General features: G+C 43.5%; 1 protein-coding gene across 1 annotated transcript; it reads left to right on the plus strand.

Moving 5' to 3' along the window:
• The first annotated feature begins 318 nt into the window (after positions 1–318).
• On the plus strand, positions 319–8,018 carry UBE2B (ubiquitin conjugating enzyme E2 B). The gene is made up of 6 exons (XM_030957409.1): positions 319–444; positions 3,448–3,528; positions 4,267–4,292; positions 5,326–5,415; positions 6,592–6,680; positions 7,447–8,018. The coding sequence occupies exons 1-6, from the start codon at positions 401–403 to the stop codon at positions 7,573–7,575; spliced, it is 459 nt and encodes a 152-aa protein (XP_030813269.1). The 5' UTR covers positions 319–400; the 3' UTR covers positions 7,576–8,018.
• Positions 8,019–11,121: the final 3,103 nt, after the last annotated feature.

Genomic DNA, 11,121 nt, shown 5'->3' on the forward strand with positions numbered 1-11,121 from the left:
TGCCCGGCCGGGCCCGGGTGCGGCTGTCCCGGGATCTCCCGGGCCCTGTCCCGCCCGGCAGTCCCGGCTCTGTCCCGGGCTCTCCCGGACCCTGTCCCGCCCGGCATTCCCGCTCTCTCCCGGGCCCTGTCCCGCCCGGCATTGCCGACTCTGTCCCGATTCTCTCCCGGGCCCTGTCCCCCGGCACTCCCGCTCTCTCCCGACCCTTTCCCGCGACGTCTTCCCAAACTCCGCCGAGCGCGCAGCCGCCTCCCCCTGCGCGGTGAGATGGTGCGGTCCCGCCCCCGCAGGCGCAGTGGTGCGGCCGGCGCGGGCCCCGCCCCGCGCGCGGAGCCGCCATTGCGGGTTGTTTGTGCGGGCGCGCAGCAGCGCGGGCGGGAGGCGGCGCCGCGGCTCCGCCATGTCCACCCCGGCGCGCCGCCGCCTGATGCGCGACTTCAAGAGGTGAGCGGGGCCAGACCCACCGCTGCCCCGGGCCGGGGCTGGCACCGAGCCCCCGGGCAGGAGCGGCAGAGCCGGGGGGAGCGGGGGCACCGCCGGGGAAGCGCGGGGTCCCGCCGGGCAGCGCCGGCTTTGTTCGAGCCGCCTCGCCCGGGCGCCGACGGCTGGGGGCGTGTGAGGATCGGAGTTGGAGCGGTGGCTGCGGAGCCGGGAGTGCCCGCGGGGTCACGGGGCGCCGGGCTGGCGGGGCTGCGAGCGCTGCCGGGCCGGGCCCGCTCCGCTCCGCTGGCAGGGCCGTGCCCGTGTCCGTGCCGGGCCGCCCGGCCCGCAGCCCGAGAGCGGCCACAACCCCCCGGCTCCGGCTTTGGGATAGCTCAGGCGGAATTCACAAGTGTTCCGGGCTTGCTGGATCAGAGGGTCTCTCTGAAAATAAGTTTGTTGTGATAGGCGCCTGGAAACGAAGCGCAAAGAGTTGGCGAACGCTTCGTTTGTGTGTTATAGGAACCCAAATGCCCTTTAATGTTTTTATGCACAATCGCGTGAGAGTGTGTTTAAAGTTTGCAATCGTGAAGAATCTTGTGTAATATACGTGCACTTTTAAATGTTAATGACTGAACCACTGACTCTGGAATAAATTATTTCCAGTCTGACACGTAAACACACTTAGAACAGAGTGTGGAAAAGGGTGGGAGGTTTCCTTGTAGGATGTACAGTAAGAGTTCTCCAGACTGGGTCGCTCAGGAGTAGTTGGAGGTGAGTCAGCTTTGATAGTGTCTCTTTTTTTAGCAGAGCTATGTTATACCAGGCCCTGAAAACACATCAGTAAACACTTGACGTGTATTGTGGTTGCTTTACGTGGCTGCACGTAAAGCAGCAGCGACGAAAGGCTGATTCGTGAATCTAAAAGCAGGAGGAGGTTTTTGGGAAGTGGAGCCCTCCCCTGCTGTCGTGTGAGTGTTGGTGTTTGTTAAGTGGGTGTTGCTTGATTCCTGTTCAAATCAAAACAGGATATTCAGACTTTTTATTGTATTTGCTTACACAGATGAACCAGTGATTTTTTTTTCAAGCTGACTACCTCAATTTTTCAAGATTGCAATCAGATGTGGGTTTTATGCCTTTATATTCCTACAAGGACTGGTTTAATAATTTTGTAGTTATGGCTGGAGAGAAGACTCTAAAGCTGTGGAAAAATATAACCAAGTAGACAATGTAAATCAAATCCATTTGTCATATATATAGCGACCTTGTTATTCCAAAACTTACGTAACTTTTTCATGTCAGTTTTTGTTTTACTCTGCTCTTTTGTGCTGCAAGTTATCTATTTGTTTCTTATGTTACTTCATACTGAAAAACAGACAATGTGCTGTGAACTCTGATTCACTTCTTTAAATATAAAATGCTTTTGCATACTGTGATTGTCAGGAGCTGTGAAGAGAGAGGAGTTCAGCAGATTTCTTACTTCCTGTAATTTCTTTGAATAAACCAAAAGAAATAAAAGGTTATTTATTTACTTTGCTGATAAAAAGGGAGTACTCAAACCACATTTCCCCTGCTGTTTAGGACTTTCAGGATTAGTCCTATTTGCAGTCCTTGCCAGATCCTGTCTGTAGTTAGACCCTGTGACAAGCAGGGTGCACACGTGCTTTGAAGTTGATCTAAAACCCAAAGTCATCTCCCAGATGCATTTGTCAGGCTAATGCTCAGGCACTGCTGCTGGCCTGCAGCCTGGCTGTCACGTAGGAAGAAATCCTGTTCCTGCTTTCCCTGACCAAAATAGTAGGTGGTTTATGCTGTTGATACTCAGCTGTCTGGACTGTGTGTGCTCAAAGAGCAGAGATGTAAACAGAGAGTTTAAAGGGGCTCTGTAGGGCAGCAGCACTGCTCAGCATCCTTGGACAACCCATGGTGTTACCCCGGGCTGAGGCAGTGCAAGTGCAGGGAGGATTGCCTGTGCTGCTGACAGCTCTCAGTACATCTGCATTTGCATATGGCATTTAGTTGGAATTTGTCCCTTGGTCTGCAGAGCTTTTTGTAGTGACTTGTTTATAAGTGTGCTGTGATATTATCAAACCTCATGGTAACACTCAAGAGTTGTTTGTGACACAAGGACAGTCACTGCATTTTCCTTGTTCTTGCATAACTGTGGAGGTAAAACAGGTGAGGGGAGTAGGAGCTGTCACTGAGGGGGTTTGAGCAGGTGGTTTGATTGGGACCTGCTGGTGTACATTTGTCAGGGTCTTGTGATCTTTAATGTGGATCAGTGATGGGCACAGGGGGCATTTGGATCCTGTTCTTTGGCTGCAGTGCATATTTCTGGTTCAAGTTTGTGAAGCTTTCAGTGAGCAACATGCTTTTGCCTAGTCTGAGGATTAAGGAACTAAAAATAATTTTAAATGTTCCCGTAATTGCTTTAGAGATAAACACATTTGTGGGGCTGGTAAGAGGGAGTAGCAGCACACAGGTTTCCCCTTTGCTCTCTCTTGAAACAATCAGGCTGTCAGTCAAAATAGGCTTATACCAAATTTAGCCACTTGTCATGCACAAATCTGAGTATGCAAGAAAAGCTTCCCTGATGGTCCCTTGCCTTGAGTCACTTGTGTGTGTGTGCCACTGCCTGGATTTCAGCTCTTGCTTGTGGCTGCAGCTTGTTCCCCTCTTTGCTGTGGCAGCCAGCAGCATTTCTTCTCTCATAGTTCACAGTGTAGCACCATAAATCCCAGCTGTCCATGGTGCTACAAGTTATTCTTACAGTTAATCCTTTGCTCCCTGAACACTTAATCAGACCTCTTGTGCCCTTGTGTCTCGGTGTAAAACATGAGAAAATCTTGATGTGTGTTGCCTTGTAGGTCTGTCTTTCAGAGCATTGATAATTGGCATGGAATGCTTTGTGTATTCTCTGATCAGGAATGCGAAAATGTTTATAAAATGTGGATATTACTGGTAAATTATATCTGCAGGTGGAAGTATTTAATATATATGACTGTCATCTATGTTTGTAATTCTTAGATTGCAAGAAGACCCTCCTGTGGGTGTCAGTGGTGCACCATCTGAGAATAACATAATGCAATGGAATGCAGTTATATTTGGGTAAGAGTTTTTGGTCACTATGAAATTCAGTATTAGAGGGCTAAATATGACAACCTGATGTTTGTTTTTACAGTTATTTTCTTGTTTCACGTATGTAAAGTTTGTAAACTTTAATAAATGGCCAAGTGTTATGGTAAAAATCTCTTTTCACAGATAGTGGGGAATGGTTAGGAAGGAAAAAAACTAAATTTTTAATTTGTTCAGCTTTTTGTTGAATAAAGCTTAATAAATAGGTTATACTATGTTATGAAAAATAAGTTATACATGTGTTATGAAAAAGCAGAATTCTTCTTTAAAGTACATAAGTGCCACATGTTCTGAGCCATTAAATCCAGATATATTAGTGATTGGATTGAATCTTAGTAGCACAAGGTACAGGATCTGTCTGGGAAGTTACCTTATGTGTTCTGTGGAAGAGGAGGTGCCTTAGTATCCTTTCATCAAACTGAAGTGTGCTTGCTAATAATCTGCTCATTTGTTCCAAACTAGTCACCTAAAGGCATATATATTGTTTGGGATGATGATAAAGTTGATATCCCAAATAGCAGGTGACTATGGGATACGTCTTAGATACAATAAAGCTCTCAGAGGTTACCTATGGATGCTGTTCTAATAATTTAAATTATTGCTTCTGTCTGTATCTTGGCGAGGATGAGAAAGAAGATATACATTTATTGTGCCTGTGTGGAAGTAGGTAATGATCACTTTTAACTGGAGTTTCTTTTTAAAACCTTTCAGGCCAGAAGGGACACCTTTTGAAGATGGTAGGTTGCTAACTTTTGTATCCTTTGTCATTCTAATAAATGTTAACAGTACTAACATTGTTCTGCTTTTGAAAAATAATAGATGCTATCTGTGTATAATTTGAAACAAACCAAGTAAGTGAAGCAGTGAGGGCTATAAAAATATGTAACTTGATCTAAGCAGTGTCTCGTGCTGGCTCATGGTTGGTTTGAAAGCTACAAAGCAATGCTCCTATCAAGGCTTTTTCATACATACCCACAAGAGCTTTTAGCTGGGATTATTGGCCTGACACTGCCAGGTGTGTTTGCACATCTCTTTAGCTGAGCTCAACAAGAGCTTTTCTCATTTCATCTTTTGGCATGTTTGATTCATCACTGTTCTCCTAATGAAGAACAGGTGAAAAACCTTGAGGTGTTCTCAATATAGAACTCAGTGAGGTTGAGGGAATCCCAGATTTGTACATAAACATGAAAGCTGGTGTGTAATGACCCTCCCTCAGGCATATGAGGAATAATGAGTTTAATAATTATAGTATTATTGCAGTAATTGGCAGCAGATGGGTTTTTCTCTGTGTTGGGTTGGAGGAATTACAGTAAATTATTCACTGATCCGTAACAAAGGTTTTCAGTGAATCAGTTGTGAGCTCCAAAGACTGAGATTGCTGATTATGAAATTCCAGTGTTTCTTTGCTGGCACCACAATGCCTTCTTAATGAAACGCCCTAAAGTCACCCGAGTCCATGGGCCCAGCATCCCTGGGTCATGGAAAAGTGGGATAATGTTGGATAAAGCTGCCTTTGCCATGTGTACAGTGAGTCTCCAAGCTCCTACCCAACCACTACTGCTGGGTTTGTTACTCTGAGCAGTAATTCCATAGTTCCAATATCACTTGAAATATATGAAAAGCAATCAGATTCATTGTTGGTTTGTTTTTTTTAGATAATGGTGAGGAGAAATACTGGTCATGGAGCACATAAATTAATTTGTTGTCTATGTTCCTGGATATGTTCTTTTGTTGTTAATTATCTGATTTTATTTATCTTTGTTTGGACAGGTACTTTTAAACTAGTAATAGAATTTTCTGAAGAATATCCAAATAAGCCTCCAACTGTTAGGTTTTTATCAAAAATGTTCCATCCAAATGGTGAGTAAACCATCTTTATTTAGCTGTAATACTCATTAAATATTACAGTGTGGTCAGGCATTCTCTGCAGCTCCAGAATGCTTAATCTCCCTTCACTGCCATCTCCTAAGTAGATGTCTAGGACAGCAACTGCTTGACAAAAAATTGAGAGTTATGATGCTATTAAGAAGCAGCTATCTACCTCTTACTAATCAATGTGTAGCCTCAGTAGCAAAGCCTGCGAGTATTTTCAGCAGCAGCAGCTTCACTTAGGTTGGTTTAAAGAGGCAGTTCTGGCTGCAGATTCCTGCCCCCTTCCATTTACAGCAGCAGTGTCTGTGCAGCCACAGCACGAGCTGCAGGGAACTGCTGGAGCCAAGTGTTGATTATTCTTGCCAGGTGAGGTTTCACCCAAGTCCCTGCTTTCATCTGGTGCCCTGTGCCCACCAGGACTAGTGCAGGGAAGAAAATGAGGGTCCTCAGTCATAGAGGAGGCGTCTGACCCCATCTCAGTGAAGAGAGCAGCTGAGAGAGTGCACTGTGCTGCCTCCCCCAGCACTGATAGGTTTTGCTGAGTGCAGGAAAAATCCTGCCTGCTGCTCCTCTGTAGAAATTATACCTCACATACTGTGCAGGCCAGGTTGTCTCTGCCACAGGGTCTGTAATTTGTTGGGAACAAGCTGGAAGATGAAGGTGTAGAAGTTTGAGCAGTGAGTCTCTGGTTCATGTGAACGCCATAGGAATGATAGGTATCCAGGCAGAAGCAGGATTTCAGGCACTTTTCTATATTTTCTGTCTGCCTTGGTGCCTCTCATAGTGAGTGTGTGAAAATGGGGTAGGAGCTGCCCCTGCTCGTGGTGTGATGGTGTGAGAGGTTCCACTCCTGCAGTGAGGGCCTTGCTCTCCACTGTGACAGTGTGAGTCAGTCACACTGGAGGAGCAGGACACCAAATCTGCCCCTTCCTGTGCTAATGCCATTGTCTTCAGACCTTCCTTCTTTCCCTCTTAGGTGTTCTGTTAATTTCAGTAATAAATCTTCAAAGTATGTTCAAGCCACAGAAGATGGTGAGACAAACTGCTGTCCTCTTTCCTAAAGCATTAATAATCTCAGTACAGATTGAATTGGAACAATAACTCTGCCCTGAGCAGTGCCATAAATCTGACAGTTTCTGAGTGACACCTGTGTTGTGTTTACAGTGTATGCAGATGGCAGCATATGTTTAGATATTCTTCAGAACCGCTGGAGTCCAACATACGATGTTTCATCTATTTTAACTTCAATTCAGGTAACTTTGCATCTGTTCTACCAAATAATTATGTTATTATTGGTCTCTATTCCAGAATTCACAGCTCAGTGATGAGGATAGCCAGGTGTCTGTATCAAGGGGAGCTTCAAATCCTTATGAGCTAAGCAGTAGTTTTAGATCAGATAAAGATGCTATGTCATCACTAATTCTGAGATACAAAACTACCATTATATATTTTTGCACAGGAAAGCAGCTACTGGTTTGTGTTCATTTTTAACTGTTTTTACTCAAGATAGGATATCAGATGCAGAAAATTGCCTCACGTTTGAAACATTTAACTTTACTGTGAAGCCCTCAAAGAGACAATATTGCTGAAACACACTACTTGGAATAAGTAAAAATGGCCTGGCACAGTGGAAATGCACAATTCCTTTGCTCCTGTGTGATTTTCTAATTTTTCAACAGTGATGTTTTGTAGGAGACATCTTAGCCCCTCTTTAGTCCTGAATGTCAGTATAATGTAATTACCAAATAGTCATTTAGCTCCATAGTGCTGACTAGCACGAACTGTCTGTTTGGTTTGTGAAGCTACAAGTGCGTGCAGCACTGATGCTTAGGCAGGGTGTAATTTGTGGGTCAGTAATATAATTAGGGGTGCCTAACCATGAATTTAACTAGGTTTTTTAACTGGGCCATTCTGAGTTGCGTCTGCCTCTGAAACACATTTGACTTAAAAGTAAGTTGATTTTTTTTCTTGATTTACATGTGTTGGTTTGTCTCACATTATATTTTCCCCTTTTTTCAGTCTCTGCTTGATGAACCCAATCCAAACAGTCCAGCAAACAGTCAGGCAGCACAACTTTACCAGGAGAACAAACGTGAATATGAGAAAAGAGTTTCAGCTATTGTCGAACAAAGTTGGAATGATTCGTAACAGCTGCTGTGTTACTCTCCATCCTCATAAGCATTATGTACAATTTAACTCTCAATAGAAAGGCTACCAGAAATTTCAAGTGCCACAGTTCTATGAATTTGCATAAAAACTCATTTGCAAACAAAATTAAGCCCTCCAGTTTAGGGGAAGCTAAAAGCTTGTGTATCTCAATTAACGTCCTTTTTATTGCATGGTAAGAACTAAGTTATTGCTACATAAATTTGTAATATATCCTGTTTGTATTTTTTTTCCAAGTGTATAATGTTGGTGTGGAGTTTTCATTACAGAATATACACATTTTGTAAATCTGTACTTTTTCAAATATTGAATGCCTTATTTTTGAATTCTTTAGATTTTTAAATTGGAGAAAAGCACTTAAAAAAAGTTTTTATATATGAATATTTCATGTAAAACTGTTAAATACATAACCTTAGTGCAAGACATTCTGCTCTCACTCTATCTTTTTCCAAGGGCTCATTTTTTTGTCCATGCTGTTGATACCCTGCACTTTACAAACAGAAAAGTTAATCCACAATGCAGCTGTCTTCATGGCATGTCTTTGCTTCTGCACCACAGCTTGACTTGATTCTGTGTGTCCTCAGTTGTATGAGGAAGAGACATTTTGGTAGCTGCCAATTACAAATGGGGAAACAGATGTTAACTATTTTGCTAAAAGTCCCACCTTAAACCAGCAGCAGAGTTGCAAACATAACCTGGGTGACCAGGCTTGTTGAGAACGTATTCTAATAAGTTTTATTTTTCTGAAATATTGTATTTTACAAACCTGGAAAATGTTGTCATCTAAATCTGCCCTATATTCACATAGTGATACTGTAATATAGTTTTGAATATCTTCTAATAATTAAAGAAGTTTCCCATTAGTTTCCCTTGGGGGGAGGGAAAAAATTAATCACCAACAAAAGAAAACATGTCTGCAGATTTAATGGAGTTATTCTTTAAAGCTGGACTGTGTACTGTGTGGTCAGGTCTCATGTCTGTATCACAGAGGCTCCACATGTTTTTAAACTTTGTTTTCATAAGTGTTGATGTGGTGGTAATTTCTTACTGTATTCTGTAAGCCAAGCTAGCTGACTGCAGTAAAGAATTAAGTTGGTTTTTTTTCTTCCAGGATTAAAATTGTAACAACTTTTCGTAATTCCAGCCAGCATTACATATATATTAAACTCCCCAAATCCCATACTAAAATACAGCTCAGTGGTGCCTAAAAAGCAATGGAAATTGATTTCACCTAGAAAAGAAAGTGTTGTTTATTTGCAGCAGTCATTACTAGAAGTTATCCTCAGTGCACTGAAAAAAAAATATCAATTTACACCTCACACCTGCTTGTAAAGGTCTGTGGCTTCTAGGAGCAGCACTCAGAATACTGTCCAACCGGACTCTGACAGTAGTTTGTAGCATAAACTGCTGTACCTTGGATAAGCATTAGTGTACAAAGGCTCAGAAAATATCAATGCTGTGAAATAACTTGGCTCCCATTAAGTCAGTTTGCTTTCCTTGAATTGCTAAATTTGTGTTTAAGAATTTTCAGTCTATTTCTGATTATTAACAGAAACTCCAAAGGATCCAATTTGCTTTTGGTTGTGGTGAAGTTACAGTAACACTGGCAAAGTGGTGCTATGTGGCTTAAAACATCAATGCAAAGATTTTTTTGTTCATAAATATAACATGGAAAAGCTTCCCCTTTCTTAATCTAAACTTTGATTTTTTTTTTAATTTGCCTCCTCTTTCAGTATTTTTGTTCCTTTGACGTGTGCATGAGCTGAGATTTGCTTTTCATTAGCATTCACATTAATTTGATTTTTCCTGAACAGCCAGTTTGGCCCAGTTATAGATTGATGATGCTCAGAACATGTTTTTGTGTCTCTGGGATGTGTGAGAAACAAAATTGGAATAGAAGGGGGTTTAATTAATGATGGACACTGCAGGCTGCCTGTGCAGAACCCACACTGTTCAGGGACAGGTGTGTCTGAAGGTGTCTAAGAGCATTCTCTGCAGAGGGCAGAACTTGGAGCCTACACTCGATAAAGTCTGGCTGGAAAATGTCCTGCTGTCCCTCAGACAAAGGTGAGGTGTCCCAGGGTGGGGTGGGAAGGTGTAGGGGGATAGAATATAAGAAAATAAAGATAGTGTAGAAAGTAATCTTACCCCTAAGGAATTGGAGCTGGGCCAATTATTAAAGATTAGGAGCAGGCCTGACTTTAACAGGCCACAGCTGTACCCAGTGAGAAGAAGAGCGCTATGAAAGAGTGGGTGGGTTGGTTGAGGGGGAATTGGAGTCAGTTGGCTGCTGTGAAAAGAAGAAAGAGTCAGTGCTTGGAGGAGCAGCCCAGGAGAAACACCAAGAAGGTATGAAACTCTTGCAATAAGGAGGCAACAGTATGGAACCCCTGAAATACAATGGCCACAGGGAGGAGCATTCCCTTGCTCACCATATTTCCCACGGTAACACTTGAGATGACTCTGCAGGCTCTGTGGTGACCTGTGGGGACACACTGGGACAGAGGAGTTGCTGGTTCTGCAGGTGGGATCCTGGAGCACCTGGGGGATGCACGGGGCATCCCCAGGGGCTGTGGGAGAAAGGGTGACTTCTGTGAGCCCTCCACCAATACACATTAAAACCAGTCAGAGAGCACAGGTTAAAATCTGCTAAAACTCGCTAGAAAACAGAAGGAAGCAGGCCAGAGGTCATGATGTACAGGATGCAGTGTGTGTGAGCTGTCAGCACTCACTGGTGCTGCTGAGGGCCACAGATTCCTCTTGGAGCCTTCACATGCCCATGTTCAGCATCTCCAGTGGGTTTAGATGTACTGACAGTTCAGGCCTGTGTGTTCCTCACTGCTCCCTGCTCCCACCACCCTCCTTTTGGGACCATCTGCGCCCTGCAGGCTGCCCTGAGGCTGTGTGTGGGTGCTGAAACAACGGGTCAGGAGTGTGGGTAATGGACAGATGAAAGCCCTTTCCCTCTACAAAGAGCAGGAGTGATGACAAAGACAAAAAGGTTCAAGTGCCGTTTCACAAGAGCACTCAGTAGTCACAATAAACTTTGTGGCACAATTACCTTCTTAAATAGTATACTGGGATGCTTGATTTTTTTAATGTATTAGGAGATGTAATGCACTAAGCTTGTTAGGACAGTGGGATTAATTAAGGAAGGGCTGATGGGTTCACAGTTTTGGATTTATAGCTTCTCATGGGGCTTTCGTTCACTGATATTAAACAGTTCATAATCACTTCCATTGGATTCATATAAAGATTAAAAAACACAGTGTAGATGTCTTTAAATTACTCACCCCAGAGTTTTTGTCCTATATATCCATGTCATTCGCCTGATTTTACAGGTGGACAGACAGAGGCATCCAGGTTTTCAGAGTTCTGGTGTCAGTGAGGAAGCCATTGGTGGGGCTGTGGGTGTGAACCATTCCTGGGCATTCCCCAATCTGAGTTTCAGGTATAAAAACAACTTTGCCTTCAGGTTTATCACACTAACATTATTCATAAGAAGAATCAAACACTGCACTGCTCGTG

Source organism: Camarhynchus parvulus, chromosome 13 (assembly GCF_901933205.1).
Source record: "Camarhynchus parvulus chromosome 13, STF_HiC, whole genome shotgun sequence".
Taxonomy (NCBI): Eukaryota; Metazoa; Chordata; class Aves; order Passeriformes; family Thraupidae; genus Camarhynchus; species Camarhynchus parvulus.

Coding starts and splice junctions, on each gene's coding strand:
- UBE2B (XM_030957409.1), top strand. CDS start 401: ATGTCCACCCCGGCGCGCCGCCGCCTGATGCGCGACTTCAAGAG. Junction 445..3,447: donor CTGATGCGCGACTTCAAGAG/GTGAGCGGGGCC, acceptor TGTAATTCTTAG/ATTGCAAGAAGACCCTCCTG. Junction 3,529..4,266: donor TGGAATGCAGTTATATTTGG/GTAAGAGTTTTT, acceptor AAAACCTTTCAG/GCCAGAAGGGACACCTTTTG.